The sequence below is a fragment of the Maniola hyperantus genome, chromosome 4 (genome assembly GCF_902806685.2).
Source record: "Maniola hyperantus chromosome 4, iAphHyp1.2, whole genome shotgun sequence".
NCBI lineage: Eukaryota > Metazoa > Arthropoda > Insecta > Lepidoptera > Nymphalidae > Maniola > Maniola hyperantus.
The window spans coordinates 5,220,552-5,236,882 of NC_048539.1; the positions used below are offsets into that span (position 1 = coordinate 5,220,552).

Consider the following 16,331-nt stretch of genomic DNA (forward strand, 5'->3'; position numbering starts at 1 on the left):
TATGGGAGAAACCTAGCCAAAACCTCAAACTTCTAAAACTTTACATATTATGTTGATATTGATATATGGCGGAAATTATGATCAATCTATCTGTAATCTGACAAAAAAAACCAATAAAATTTTCAAAATTTTAATAAATAATTTTTTTAACAATTAACAATGTTGCCAAGTCACTTGTCGACAGATAGAGATAGGATTGATTTTATTACTCTTTGACTGATACACTATAATTTCACCTTTTGTATTTATGAATTTTATGATAGACTTGCAATGCGACCTTTTTTTACCCAATCGGATGAACGAAACATCTATATTGTACCGTGTTTTTATAACAATAAAACAACAATGATATCGACATATTTTGTATATTGAAACTAAAACATTTCGTAACTTACATGCTAGAAGCGACATGCCTCCAAAAAAACCTTAACTGCACATTAAAATAATATGATGCTATTAGTCATTATTGTTTTTAAAATTGTGAATTTTGTACAACTGTGGCTAATTCTGTTACACACAATCTCTAAACTAAATTTACGGGTCTAAATCTTGTGTTACCCTTTTCTGCAGGGAGCATTATGAGAGGAATAGCAATATAATTTAGACCTATCACTTTAGTCTAAGTTGGCAAATTAGAGATTGTAGACAACAGGATACCTTATATACTTTAACACAGTAATTTTATTTGCACTTAATTTTAATATTTTTAGTATATCCTTAAGTATTATTTTATTTTATTTTATTTTTTATTATCCTAATACAAGTTTTGTTGCAACTAAGTATATCTAGGTATGAGAAAAAATAGCCATCTATGGAAGCTGTGTAGTATACTGATTTAAATTGTTTCGAATGATATTTTATTAAGTTACAATAATATCACTTTTATTAGTCGCATCGGTAAAATAATTCTTTTGTGCAGAAAAGCGCAACCTGAAGCAGACTGATCTTTGTTGATAAAAACTCAATCAATTTACTTTGTCATAAAGGCGGTGGCGCGCGGCGATTAATAATAATGTAACTATTTACATAATGATAGAACCATATCTTGCATGCCACATTTACAGAAACTTACCTAAATATATTTACAATGCCTTGCTATATTTGCTAAGCCTATACAAGAAATTAGAGTTGTTAGGGCTATTAGATTTCAGATTTGGATATTTTAAGAGTACATATTTGTTACTGTGATACATACAGATATGAAATTATATTGAATTTAAATGTATCGAAACAAATTTCAAGCGGTACGCGGCAGGCAAAAACCTACATAAGATGCCCCATTTGAAACTCAGCATAAGTCCCGCAAATTGCTACTGCGCGTGGCCGCCATTTTAGTGACGTCAGCACTAGACTGAAGTTTCGAGCTGATGGTATATTTTTATTTCGGCTGACGTCAAAAGGACGTCATTTCGATGTTAATGAGACATGGTTCCAGCGCAATAGCAATTTGCGGGAATTTTATATCAGCCCGAAATGATTAGAAAGGGAAACATGCAGATTTGGTTAAGATTTTAGATTTTTTCGGATATCCATTAGTTATAATTACGGAGCTTCATAATATCCTTAACAAGAATTATCAGCATGATACAAACTTAAAGTTACCAGTCTTAGTAAAATTAATTACCTTAATTTAACCAATTATCCATATTAATATTATAAATGCGAAAGTGTGTGTCCGACTGCTAGCTTTTCAGCGCCATCCGTTTAACCGATTTTGACAAATAAAGAGATACCTTTCATCCCGGGTAAGGACATAGGCTACTTCTTATCCTGGAAAATGAAAGAGTTCCAACGGGATTTATAGTAACCGAAACTTACGCAAACGAAGTCAATTACCTAGTGTGTTATAAATAAGCCACATTTTTACGTAACATATGGCGATCGAGATGGCAATCGTGGTGGGGGCGCCCCGCAAAGCGCTACCCAGTGCGGGATAGCGCGGGTGACGTGCAGGTGTGCAGGGCGCCCCCCGCCTCATACCCCGATTTTCATCTCGACCTGTCGCTTACTATGTGTACTAACATGACAAATAGACTCAGGAATCAGGAAGTCAAATAGCAGGAACTAAAAAAGGCACACATTAGAAAAACTGACAGCATATAGATATCCTTGCCCGGGTGTGGCGTGTGGAAGAGTGGCGTTTCCCCAGTAACGTACTTGTTGGCTACGGCCTGCCTTCTTGGTTTAGGACCTCGATGCCTTGATTGTGTATCGAGTCTAGGGCCCCCATGCTGTGGGCGATGGGTTCGCCGCCACGAATAGCGGCATCTGTGGCTTTTAAGGAACATGCCCTGGAAAGTTCCTCATTTATTGGGATAAAACTGTGCGCCTGTCTTAAGACTATCTGGTCATGCTAGTTTTATATTTTCGATGTTGAGATATAAAATAACAATTAATACAAGCAATAAATATATTGATTTTAAATAATATTACGCTCAATGTGAATTGTGATCACAAAAATAAAAATAAATCTTTACAATTGAGAAAAACTATGTCTATGATTAAATAAAAATTAAGTCCATATACTTACTTGAAAAAACATACCTACATAAAGTAGAAATATAATATTTAATTAAAAAGAGGAATATAGCTCACAATTGTTAAAAATTTTATAATGCGTAAATTTTGAGAAAGTTCTCGCCATATTTGTTTTACGTGCGGTCATGTCATGTCACAAGTCAAAAGTGCGGTATACCCATAGAGATTATAAACACATGGAGGCATACCTACAGAAAAGAATCTCATAAAATGGCTGCCCATTAGGGAGTGCGCGCCTGTGAAGTACTATCAACACAGATATACACTTACAGATATGCAACTAGCGTGGCCCCCTCAGTCCCTCTCGCTCAAGCAGAGGTACTTCCCTGTGAAATGGTATTCCTTCTATTTTACGTTCGCTTCGGCAATTGTAGCCTAGTATACTGCAACCCACCATTGCACAATAACTTCAAAAACAAAAAATAACAAAACAAATCAATTATTTCCTTAAGATACTTGAGTCAACATAACCTCACTTCACGTTGTCTGTCAAGATCTCTCGTACATATACATCTTGACAAACAAAAAAGAATATAATCATTTTGTCACGTTCTAATAAGAGCCTAAATGTATTTAGCTATCTCGCTCTAACAATAAGTCACAATAGGGCTACTTCTAAAAGTATTTATTCTGAGACTATCAAGACCCATCTCACAAAATGGCGGATGGCACCCGGCCTACACAGCAATAAAGTCTATTCCGGTATCTCCATATATATTCCTATTTCTATGGGTTTAGGGGTTTACAGTAGGTACTGAATCGTACTTTTGACATGACACATAGAGCAAATATGGCGTGTACTTTCTCAAAATTTATGCTCTATATGAGATATTATTAATGTCCTCTGTGCGTGTGATTTACGACCAAAATTAACATATATAGATTATACATACTGCTATTATTCATGAGAATTAATTTTTTGGATACACATCCACCACTCAGCCTGTGCCCTGTACATTAAAATACAAGGTGCATGGAACATGCCAACGAAAACTGACATCAGCGATTCAGGACATTATTCAGAGTCCCGAAAAGCGAGTGAGTTCTAAGCTTGTAATTTTTCATTGGTCTTTTCGTGACCTTGACGTTTATTTTTATTTTGTAAGGGTTCCGCATCTCCAGAGAAAAAAAAGGAATCCTCTAAGGAAAAGGAGTCATCTATTTCAAAGCAGTTCACTTGACATGATGCATGTACGCTGTACAGTAAGCGATAAAAAATAACGTACATCGATCGACCTTTAGAAGGAGATAGCAGATTTGTAGATCATTATCTCTGTCATTAAGACCAAAAAAAAGGTCTTTAGGTATGAGTGACAGAGATAACGCTCTACAAAGCCGAAATATCATTCTAAAAGCCGATGTTGTTGTTATTTTCTGCATGTTGCACATATCCTGTACATACAGTATTCACTTGTAATCACTTGAACGTAATAGCTATAATATAAGTCATAATTTCACAGCAATTTAGCCTACATATTGCACGTACACTGTACCTACAATATTCACTTGTCTTATAATCACTTGAACATAATAGCTATAGGTCATGATTTCACAGCAGTTCATCTTACATATTGCATGTACACTGTACATACAATATACACTTGTCTTATAATCACTTGAACATAATAGCTATAAGATATGATTTCACAGCAGTTCATCTTTCATATTGCATGTACAGTATTCACTTGGGACGTAATAGCGTCAAGTTGTCAATTTCACGGCTATATATCTCACGTGTTGTACGTGTACTGAACGGGGTGGGTGCGTCTATTCGTCGTCAGGGGAGTACTGTTCCCTGCTCCCACAATGAGGTAACCGCCTGACGTCATCACTTTCTTGGCTGCGTTTTCGTCGTTGCTTATTAGCTGAAAGAAACAAAAACAAACCAGTCAAGTGGGAGTCGAACAAGGGTTACAACACTTTTATGTGTTTTTATGCAAGTTACTGACGGACAGCGCCATCTACATTTGATAAGTAATAATAGTAAACTAAATTATTTAATCGTGAACACATTTTATTTTATTTTATGACGTCAGTTGCGGATTCTTTAGTTTTGTGTTATAAGACCTATTCTAACTGCCAAATTTAATTTAGTGCCCTATAGGTTTTGAGTCACTTTTATTGACAGATACGACAGACAGACAACGAAGTGATCCTATAAGGGTTCTTTTTTTCTTTTTAAGGTATGAAACGTTTGAAAACCTAAATTCAGGCATACAAAGTCGCGATTAAGGCAAGTAGATAATGTAATGAGGCAAAAATCACAATCAATATGGTTAAGTATGTATCTCTATCTATCCTCTAACTACTTCTTGTATCTAACTATACTTTTAACTACGCTCTCACTTGATAAATCATAGAAACGCTAACCTGGACAAGGCCCAATGATTTTAATAGTTTTTAAATGGCATCATACAGACACTCCCAATTAGCTTGTTGGTATAGTTTTGCCTTTAGAGCGAACAGGGGCTTTCCGCTTGCGAGGTGCATTTTTGCCATTCTATGACAGAGAGTTCGTTAATGATCGTATAAAAAATCCATACTAATATTATAAATGCGAAAGTGTGTCTGTCTGTCTGTGTGTCTGCTAGCTTTTCACGGCTCAACCGTTCAACAGATTTTGACGAAATTTGGTATAGAGGTAGCTTGCAACCCGGGGAAGGACATAGGCTACTTTTTATCCCGGAAAATTAATGAGTTCCCACAGGATTTTAAAAAACCTAAATCCACGCGTACGAAGTCGCGGGCATCGGCTAGTATAAAATAATTACCTCAGTAATACGGTATTTGACTACGTCAAAAATAAATTATTTCTCAGTGATTATTAAATAGAGGGTCTTCCAAAATACGTGAAATCCACATCCTTTGTTAGACGTTTGTTTGTGCGACGTGCGCCCTTTCCCCCCCCCCCCCCCCCCCTTTATTAGTCGTTTTACTCCAATAAACAAGGTACTTACTTGTTTATTGAGGATGAGCGGCGACACCTGCTGCGTGCCGGTAGGCTTGTACGTCCCGACACACTTCACCATTTGATTGCCGCTGGGGTCTTCCACCATGCTCACTGTGAATCAATCAAATACAAATATTATTTCCTATTTGAAAAATAGTTTAACTGCAAGAACGGAAGAGATCCCGGGTTCAATTTGGTAATTTATAATTTATAATTTCTAAATTGTTTTTATCTGGTCTGGTGGGAAACTTCGGCCGTGACCGACAAAGCCGTGCCGCCAAGCGATTTAACGTTCCGGTACGATGCCGTGTAGAAATCAAAGGGGTATGCCATACCACTTTCAAGTTAGCCAGCTTCCATCTTAGACTGCATCATCGCTTACCACCCGGTGAGATCGGAGTCGAGGGCTAACATGTATCAGAACAAAAAACCGGCCAAGTGCGAGTCAGGCTTGCGCAATGAGGGTTTCGTACTACAGTCGTATTTTTTCGTCATTTTGCAGGATAATTCAAAAACTACGATACATAAAAATAAATAAAAATCTGTTTTAGAGTGCACTGGTGAAGACCTTTCATATGATACCCCACTTGATATAGTTATCTTACTTAGAAAATTGAAAATACTTATTAGTTCATGACCACAATTTAATTTTTTTTGTGTGATCTAACCCTAAATTCACGGTTTTCAGATTTTTCCCCAAATGTCAGCTATAAGATTTACCTACCTGCCAAATTTCATGATTCTAGGTCAACGGGAAGTACCCTGTAGGTTTCTTGACAGACAGACGGACAGACAAAAAGTGATCCTATAAGGGTTCCGTTTTTCCTTTTGAGGTACGGAACCCTAAAAATAAAAAATGTGTACCGCAAATGTATAGAAAGAGGTTTACCAATAATGGACGTCTTCTGCGCATGCGCGTCCTGCGCGTAGACGCGCGTTGGCGTGAGCTTGGTGCCGACCGCGAGCGGCGGCGCGGCCGGGTTCCTCTGCAACACCAGTACACCAACACCATCAAAACATATACGTCTACACCACACTCGCCGCCCATACTTGCAATACCACACTAATCTCTACCCTTACATGCGAAAGTGTGTTTGTTTGTTGGATTGTCCTTCAATCACGTCGCAACGGAGCACCGGATCGACGTGATTTCTGCATGGGTATAGAGACCTGGAGAGTGACAAAGGCTACTTTTTATCCCAGAAAATCAACGAGTTCCCACGGGTTTTTGAAAAACCTAAATCCTCCACGCGAACGAAGTCGCGGGCATCAACTAGTATTATAAAGTGTGTGTATGTTTTTTACTCTTTTACACAAAAAAAACTACTGGACAGATTTGGCTGGAATTTGGAATGGAGGTAGATTATACCCTGGATTAACACATATGCTACTTTTGTCCCTGAAAATCAAAGTATCCACAGGATTTTTGAAGGCCCTTCCATTTAACTGATTTTGACGAAATTTGGTACAGAGATAGCTTGCATCCCGGGAACGGACATATGCTACTTTTTATATCGGAAAATCAAAAATTTCGTCTACACGTGATTTTTAAAAACCTATCACGAACTTACTGGGAGATTTTCGGGTGCGGATTGCAGTCTCTTGTCTAATGAACCACCATTCTCATTGGAGTTGTTTTCCTGAAACAATCTCAATTTAAAACAAGAAATAAAAATCGGCGATACAAATTTGATTTTAAAACAAGGACCTTTAGGTAATTTTTTACGATCTTGGTGAGGTGTAAAATCTCAGCCCTATCCCTAGTAAGTAGTAAGTAGTATCTACACCTAGAATGAGTTTTCACACCTCACAATCGGGGATTGAGATCCAATAATCCTAATCACAGGGCACGGACGAATAACGTAAGAACATAGGCTACTTTTTATCCCGAAAATTTAAAGAGCTCTCACGAAATTTTTAAAAACCTAAATCCACGCGGACGAAGTGTCGGGCGTCATCTAGTTTTATATAAGTTTAAAGTGGCTTACGGTGTTCCTCTGTTGCGTGCAAACGGAGGAGTGCTGCGACCAGTGCGACCTCTGACACGGGTAGTCGCAGTACGACGTGTTCCAGCAGCAGTAGAACTGCGCCTCTTGGTTGCAGTTCGCGCACCTGCCGATCACAATCACAGTTTTCTATACATAAAAGAAAAAGCTGACTGACTGAGTGACTCTATCAATCCACAGCGCAAACTACTGGACGGATACGTAAAAAAAAACAAATTTTGTACAATATTTAGGCAAATGTTAGCAATATCACTTACCACTGCTTAGTCTTAGCAGCCTTTACAGCCGCCTCCAGTTCGACTTGCGCCACTCGCCGCATCTCACTGATGGCGCGTGTTTTCTCCTTCTCGAACGCCACTCGCATCTCAGTCGTTAATAACTCTGCAAATCATTAAATAGAGAATTACGTGTAATTAAGTGTATTTTTATGTACTTAATGCTTGTTTTTTTCTCTCTTATTATTTTTTCGAGAAAATCTGTAATCTAAATATATAAAAGGAAAAGGTGACTGACTGACTGATCTATCAACGCAAAGCTCAAACTACTGGACGGATCGGGCTGAAATTTGGCATCCAGTTAGCCATTATGACGTAGGCATCCGCTAAGAAAGGATTTTTGAAAATCCAACCCCTAAGGGGGTGAGATAAGGGTTTGAAGTTTGTGTAGTCCACGCGGACGAAGTCGCGAGCATGAGCTAGTTAAATCATAAGTAAAGCTTACCATGCGTATGCTTCAGTTCTTTGATCTCTTGCTGGTGCTTCCACAAGACCTGCTCGAGTTGCGTCCTGAGTATCGTCGCCTGCGACGACGGGTCATCTATTTTCTCCAGCGAATCTTCTAGCATCGTTCTGAAGAAATCCGCTAACTGCAAAACAAACACGAGTTTTTGTTATTTCCGTGGCAGTTTTCTTTTTACGAAAAAACAATGTATCATCACACTAATATCACAGCCTTGAAATATACAGTCCAATTACGAATGTACTTGTACAGAGCAACGGTGGGGTGGGTTGCGGAGCGCGGGCGGCGCGGCCCGCTGCACACAGATTCGCGTAGTCTGTGTGATTGATGGACCAGGGTTTACGTGAGCGTGGTTTTAAATATTTTAAGTGTCGTTTAGTAAGTTCTATCATAAAATGGTGCATTACTGTTCTGTCTACGGATGCTATACGAATTCTAAACAGAACAAGGGTCTAAAATTTCACCGATTTCCCCGTCATTTTAATCCCAATTTTGTGACAACCCTTGCATATTTCCGTAGGAACACGTATATACCTACACGAGCGGCGGCATCGCTCGACTTCAAAGGCGTCGAACAACTGGTAGTATTTAGTTAAACTGTGCTAATATTATAAAGGCGAGAGTTTGTGTGTGTGTTTGTTAATAATAATCATAGATTACTACAAAAATCCTATTATAATTTTTTTTTTTTTTTTTTTTTCCTACCATAAAGCACCATTATAAAATGGCAGCTTTATTACTACTACCATCTAGCCTATGGGCTAATAAGTAATATTATTCTAGCTTAAACTTCTACTTATGATTAATTTTTAAATCTAATTTACAGTCCAATAACTGTCCTTAGTTTATTCTAACACGTACTTACAGTTCACTATGTTCTTGTGACCTAGAAAAATAAAGTAGCACAAGCACTATTACAAACGCTGCACTTATGTACTTTTTAACACTAATTCGAACGGCTTGGTTCTTTTGAGCCTCCTTTTGATATCCATGTTATCTAGAAGCTTCACAGCCTCCAAATTAACATGATGGCGAAGTCGATGTTGGTGAGCTTCTGCGTACTTTTGGATGATTTTGTTTACGAACTCTATCTTAAGGTCCCTGTGGAGATCGTGATTTCTTACATACCAGGGTGCATTTGTTATTTCCCTGAGTACTTTGTTCTGGAATCTCTGTATTACTTGAACATTGGTCGGTTTAGTACACCCCCAGAGTTGTATACCATACGTCCATACAGGCATCAGAACTTGCTTGTATAGCATAAGTTTATTATGTAATGAGAGCGTGGAATGCCTTCCAAGCAGCCAATACATTTTTTTGTAGCGTAATTCTAACTCCTCACGTTTCTTTTTAACATGAGCTTTCCATCGAAGCTTTGCGTCAAGCGTCATACCCAAGTACTTCGCTGTATTTACGTAGGGAATAAGTTGCCGATTTAGATAAATTGGGTGATATTTTGGTAACTTATTGGTAAAATCTATATGCATAGATTTCGACTCGTTTAGCTTAATTCGCCACTTTATAGTCCAATCGTTGACTTTATTTATGGCAGCTTGAACTTTTTCTACTGCTTCTTCGTGACTTTCTCCAGTTGCTATTATGGCAGTATCATCAGCGAATGTTGCAATAGTGTTATTTTCTAGTGCTGGAATATCACAGGTGTATAATAAGTACAGGACCGGACCTAAGACACTTCCTTGTGGTACCCCAGCTTTAATTTCCTTGAGTTCAGAATACGCATCTTCTTGACGAACTCTAAACCATCTATTTGAGATGTATGATTCAAGAATATCTGCAAATGACTTTGGTAGCATATTTCTGAGTTTATAGATAAGCCCTTCGTGCCACACTTTATCGAAAGCTTGCGCTACGTCTAAAAAGACTGTAGAACACACTTTCTTATTTTCTAATGATTTCTCTATTATGTCAGTAATTCTGTGGACTTGATCTATCGTTGAGTGTTTTTCACGGAATCCAAATTGGTGATCTGGTATTAATTTTCTCTCCTCTAGTATAGGTTTTATTCTTTTGAGTAACAGTTTTTCAAATAATTTTGAAATAACTGGTAATAAAGAGATTGGTCTGTATGATGTTGTTTCATGGGGTGGTTTCCCCGGTTTAGCGATCATAATAACTTCAGCAACTTTCCATAACTCAGGTACATGTCTTAGTCTAAATGATGCATTTATGAGATTGGTAAGTTTCACTAAAGCTTTCCGAGGTAGGTTTTTTAAAATTTCTCCGGTAATGAGATCATATCCTGGAGATTTTTTTTTGCTTAAATTGAACTTTATTTCTTCAGATACTTCCTTTGGTGTCACAAGTCTGATATTTTGCAGGTCATCTTGTCTTTCTTCATTCTCACTGAACTCAATTGTATGGCCCTCATTTGGTTGGAATATATCTTCCAGATGCTGAGCGAATCTATTAGCTTTTTGAATGTTATTGATAGCCCATTTTCCATTTGATTCTTTAATAGGTGGTATATGTGTGATAGGTCTTTTTAGATTACCTGTTACTTTCCAAAGAGAATAGTCAGTTTCTCGGTCATTGGTCAAGCTTCGTAGGTAATCATTTAACTTAGTGTCATTATGACTTTTGATTGCTTTCTTGATTGTTTTCGCGAGTTTGTTCAGTATTCTTTTGTCTTGTGGCGATCTCGAGGCATGCCATTTTTTTCTCTGCTTTCTCTTTGTTCTAATGAGCTGTATAATTTCCTTAGGATAGGTGGTACCCTTACTCCTTTTTTTTATCGATGGCGTATTATTCCAGGCTGATTTTTGTATGTCTGTTATAAATTTAGCTACTTCCATATTGAGCTGGTCTTGGCATTTTAAGGGGACCTTTAGGTTTATAGTACTGTCTAACTCTATTTTAAAGCTTTCCCAGTCTGTATTGTTATTCACTAGAGTTATCTTGGTTTCTTTGAATGCAATGTTATGTTTATTCAATATTAACAATATTGGTGAATGGTCCGAATTCATGTCATATTTTCCTTCAATATTTAGGTACCTTGGTGAGATGTTCTTAGTTATAAAGAAGTCTATCAGATCTGGGGTTTTTTGAGGATCAGTAGGCCAATAGGTCGGCATACCTGTACTGATCGCGTCGCATCCCAAGTCTTTGATCGCACTCAGCAATTCTTTACCTTTTGTTGTTGTTAGTCTGGAGCCCCAGAAAATATTTTTGGCGTTAAAATCTCCACCAATTATAAATCTGTGTCCATATTGTCTCAAGAAACGCACGTATTCATATTTTTTTAGAGAATGCCTTGGTGGGCAGTATATGGCTACAATTGTAATTGGGTATCGTTCTGTTTTAATATTTACTGCCACTGCTTGAATTTCAGGCTCTTCGTATTTACTTTCTTCGTAGTGACAAATACTCTCTTTTATTATAACAGCACTACCTCCTCTGGCTGAATTATTAGGATGTAGGGCGTGATATACTTTATATCCATTAAATTTGATGTAGGATTCTTTTGTGAAATGTGTTTCGGAGATCAAACATATGTCGATATTTTCAGTATCTAGGACTACTTGTAGCTCATGTTGATGTTGGAATAGTCCATTAGAATTCCATGCCAATAGTTTTAGTTCTTTTTCCATTATTTGGTTTTAAAAGGGGCTTTGTTAGTGTCATTTTCAAGTTTTCGCAGGCGATCATCGAATGATGACATAAATTTCAAGATCTCGTCTAGTTTATTTAAGGTAGGATCGCTCGTGTTATTACTGTTGGACATTTTGTTTGAGGCTACTTGTGCATATGTTACCTTTTTACTAGGATTTTCTTTGTTAATTTCGGGAAGTCGCACATTTTTAGCAACTGGAGTTTGTTTTGTAATACCACTTGTTGCTTGAGTGTTTTGAGAAGATGGTTTTTTGTATTTCCTGTTCCTGATGGATTGCATTTCCTTGGCTACTATGCAGCCTCTATAGTTAGCTGGATGAGCTTCCCCACAGTGTACACATTTAGGTTTCTGCTCAGCTGGTTTTTTGCATTCAACACTTAGATGTTTTCCAGTGCATTTGACACATCTTGGCTCTCTGGAGCAATACTTCTGGGTGTGCCCATACGTTTGACATTTTTTACACTGTGGTATGAGTTTCGATGATCTCAGTGGATGTATTTCCACTTTGCATCCAAGAATCGAGGTGATTCCATAAATTTTGTCGATGTCTTCCCCATTCGTAAAACTTAGCAGGAACATGTTTAGTGGTTCCTTGTTTTTCCACCTTAGCTTATTGACGGCATTTTCAACCTTAAACCCTTTATTCTGAAGGTCTTCGATTATTCTTTCTGGCTTACAGGTAAAATGCAGCTTTTTGGCCATGACTTTAATGGGCCTATCTTGCTTGTTTTCAAAAGAATGCCACAGGAATTTCCCTGCAGTCAATGTTTTAGTGATTGACCGATATGTATCTTCATTGTTAGCATTTATTTTAACATTGTTGCCATTTAACATTTTAATTCGAAAAGAATCTCCAGAAGGACCTTCTGTTAATAAGTCATAGAATGACTGATAATTTGTTACGTCATCTACTATTATTGGCGGGGGTGGTGGAATTTTCTTTTTCCTTTCCTTACTAAGACTGGTCGAGGAATCATCATGCTGATTGGTGGATGTGGACTGCTCGGGGGAGGTGTTCAATTTTCTTTTCTTCCTGCTTTTAGCTCTAATCCATTCTGTCTCTCTGGCTAATTCTTCTTCATCCGTTTGATATTCCGCTGGTTGCGGTGAAGTTTCCTTGGTGGTATTATTCTGGCTAGTATCCATTGTATTTTCTTTCGACAGAAATTTTATTTTATTTTGTAGCTCCAATATTTGCTTCTCCATAGATGTAATTATGAGCTGAAGCTTCTCATTTTCCGCCTTTTTCTCAGTGAATGCTTTAAAAAGCACATGCTCTGTTTCGGTGATTAATTTTATTTCTGTACCCATAGTTGCAGTATAATAGTAGTATAGCTGCGATTTATTATTTTACAATTTATTCTGACACGACAAAACGCAAAACTAGGTCATTATGTCGAACGCGGTCGACCATCGGCGGCCGAGACGCGGCGTCAGCAGATTACGCTGCGATGCGCGTATTGCGATTAAGACACGGTTGTTTTCGACGAAAACCAAACACGGACTGACCTATTATAATGTAAAGGATTATTTAAATGAGAAGCAAGCTTGGGAACGAGTTGCTTAACGGCTATGTGATAGTTCTAATAAGTTTCAATATTTTTGTAAAGTGGTGATAATAAAAAGAATACCCGGCTGAGTTTGTTGTGGGCTCTTCTCAGACCTGGGCACGTTTGGAACCCTCGTAGCTTTAGTTTTAAGTTTGCGTAATAATTATCACCACTATATATCTTACAAATCCAACATCTGACTATCAAAAAGAGTTTATTACCTATTTTGAATAAATCATTTGACTTTGACTAAATGATGCCCGCGACTTCATCCACGTGGACTTGGGTTTTAAAAAATCCCGTGGGAACTTTTTGATTTTCCGGGATAAAAAGTAACCTATGTTCTTCCCCTGATGTAAATAATTGATTATTATAAAAATGAAATAATGTATTTTTCAAAATATTCTCTTTACATTACATTAATTTCTCTAATAGTACTACTTATAGTTCTCCTACTCCCAAAGAAGGCTCCAACCTTTTTGTGTTACTGTTGACCTAAGTTATTTAAAACTACTTTTTTTAATTTAGATATGTCAATTTAGTTTAGGTTAGATGTTTGTGCGTAGACTGATTAAAAAAGCCAGACTAAGTACTGTGTAACAGCGTGTGAGATAGCGATAGCAGGACGTAACGATGAATAACACTACAATTACCATTGTTTAGTATTTGTATAAACCGCTCAACAATATTTTTATGTGAGAACAAGTAAATAACTAATGAGAAATACAATGACGCCACGAATTCTCAAAGTTTGTTTTGCAAGTAAAGTTGTATTCCTTGAAAAAAATCGGTTACATGATAAGGGACAAAAAATAGGTTAGCTCTGTTTATCACATTAGTAACTTTATCTGTGCTCTCTTTTTAGTGTGAATGAGAAAGCACACGTTCCTTTGTCTAGATTTTACTCCGTCTAAGTTATATGAAACTATTTTTAAAAAATTTAGATATGTCAATTTAGTTTAGGTTAGAGGTTTGTGTTTCATAGAAATAGGAACCACCATGTTTTCCTCACCTTAACAGCGTTCCGGTTGAGCTTGGCAGTGAGTGGTCCAGCGGTTGAAGGTGCCGGCAATATGGTCGGGAGCGCGCTCGGGTCGAAGGGGTTCACTAACGGCGGCCGCTGCTGCAGGCGCGGCAACTGAGACAGAACATGGATTTCGAATGCAAATCTTGAAGAATATGATTGAATATGATTCGATTTCAAATGCAAATTTTAAAGATGGTTAAAACTTACATCGATTTCAAATGCAAGTCTTGAAGATGGTTAAAACTTACATCGATTTCAAATGCAAGTCTTGATGATGGTTAAAACTTACATCGATTTCAAATGCAAATTTTGAAGATGGTTAAAACTTACATCGATTTCAAATGCAAGTCTTGAAGATGGTTAAAACTTACATCGATTTCAAATGCAAGTCTTGATGATGGTTAAAACTTACATCGATTTCAAATGCAAGTCTTGATGATGGTTAAAACTTACATCGATTTCAAATGCAAATTTTGAAGATGGTTAAAACTTACATCGATTTCAAATGCAAGTCTTGAAGATGGTTAAAACTTACATCGATTTCAAATGCAAGTCTTGATGATGGTTAAAACTTACATCGATTTCAAATGCAAATTTTGAAGATGGTTAAAACTTACAACGATTTCAAATGCAAATTTTGAAGATGGTTAAAACTTACATCGATTTCAAATGCAAGTCTTGAAGATAGTTAAAAGTTACATCGATTTCAAATGCAAGTCTTGAAGATAGTTACAATTTACATCGATTTCAAATGCAAATTTTGAAGATGGTTAAAACTTACATCGATTTCAAATGTAAGTCTTGAAGATGGTTAAAACTTACATCGATTTCAAATGCAAGTCTTGATGATGGTTAAAACTTACATCGATTTCAAATGCAAGTCTTGATGATGGTTAAAACTTACATCGATTTCAAATGCAAATTTTGAAGATGGTTAAAACTTACATCGATTTCAAATGTAAGTCTTGAAGATGGTTAAAACTTACATCGATTTCAAATGCAAGTCTTGATGATGGTTAAAACTTACATCGATTTCAAATGCAAATTTTGAAGATGGTTAAAACTTACATCGATTCAAATGCTAATCTTGAAATGGTTAAAACTTACATCGATTTCAAATGCAAGTCTTGAAGATAGTTAAAAGTTACATAGATTTCAAATGCAAGTCGTGGAAGATAGTTAAAATTTACAGCGATTTCAAATGTAAGTCTTGAAGATGGTTAAAACTTACATCAATTTCAAATGAAAACTTTTGAAGATGGTTAAAACTTACATCGATTTCAAATGCAAGGCTTGAAGATGGTTAAAACTTACATCGATTTGACATGACTTTAATAATGAATTCTGGCCCCATAAACTACCACTATACAAAACATCATATCATTTTATTACTACAGTCCAATACCCTATTATCAACAAAAAGGCATAACTCACCTCTGCTGTAGTAGTATCACCATTATTACTGCTAGCGTTATTGTTGTTAGGCAATATTTGCGTGGACGGAAGTAAAGCGAGCGGATTGGGCGGAGCCATAGGGATGAATGGTTTGTTACGTTCAGGTAACCCGTTGACGACCGGCGGGGAGGCTGTACCCTGGAATTTGTTAGAAATAATAAAAAAAATATGTCTTAATTTATTTATCTGATGAAGATATTATGTAGATTAATTAAATCTTTAATTGACTCATTTGATATCTAAGAGAGCAACTTGAGTGAATTTTTATGAATACGAGTGTTTTGTCGGTTTTTATTTTAGTCTCCTTCCGAGGTTCGCAACAATTATATAAAATAAAATTAATAAGTATGCGGCTGTCCAACTTCTGTCTGCGGCGGATGCTCGACTACTTTGGTCACATTGCTAGGAAAAACGCGAGTAGCATAGAGAAACCGTT

At 36.9% G+C, this 16,331-nt stretch overlaps 2 protein-coding genes across 6 annotated transcripts in view; both read right to left on the reverse strand.

The window, feature by feature from the left end:
- The window catches only part of LOC138404778 (uncharacterized), a 218,962-nt gene that overhangs the window by 111,193 nt on the left and 91,438 nt on the right, over positions 1-16,331 (reverse strand). The gene's annotated exons all lie outside the window — the stretch shown is intronic.
- LOC117997239 (MYND-type zinc finger-containing chromatin reader ZMYND8-like) overlaps positions 350-16,331 on the reverse strand; it is a 29,457-nt gene continuing 13,475 nt past the window's right edge. For 2 of the 5 annotated variants that reach the window (XM_069509744.1, XM_069509745.1), the window contains exons 13-21: positions 15,875-16,033; positions 14,426-14,551; positions 8,215-8,359; positions 7,752-7,875; positions 7,477-7,600; positions 7,058-7,128; positions 6,378-6,481; positions 5,496-5,599; positions 350-4,403 (exon numbers count right to left, since the gene is read on the reverse strand). In XM_069509744.1, the coding sequence (XP_069365845.1) occupies positions 4,269-4,403; positions 5,496-5,599; positions 6,378-6,481; positions 7,058-7,128; positions 7,477-7,600; positions 7,752-7,875; positions 8,215-8,359; positions 14,426-14,551; positions 15,875-16,033 (1,092 nt within the window). In that variant the 3' untranslated portion in view covers positions 350-4,268. Of the gene's footprint in view, positions 4,404-5,495; positions 5,600-6,377; positions 6,482-6,525; positions 6,659-7,057; positions 7,129-7,476; positions 7,601-7,747; positions 7,876-8,214; positions 8,360-14,425; positions 14,552-15,874; positions 16,034-16,331 lie in introns of those variants that run through there. The other 3 variants (XM_069509746.1, XM_069509747.1, XM_034985478.2) reach the window with 3 other exon arrangements.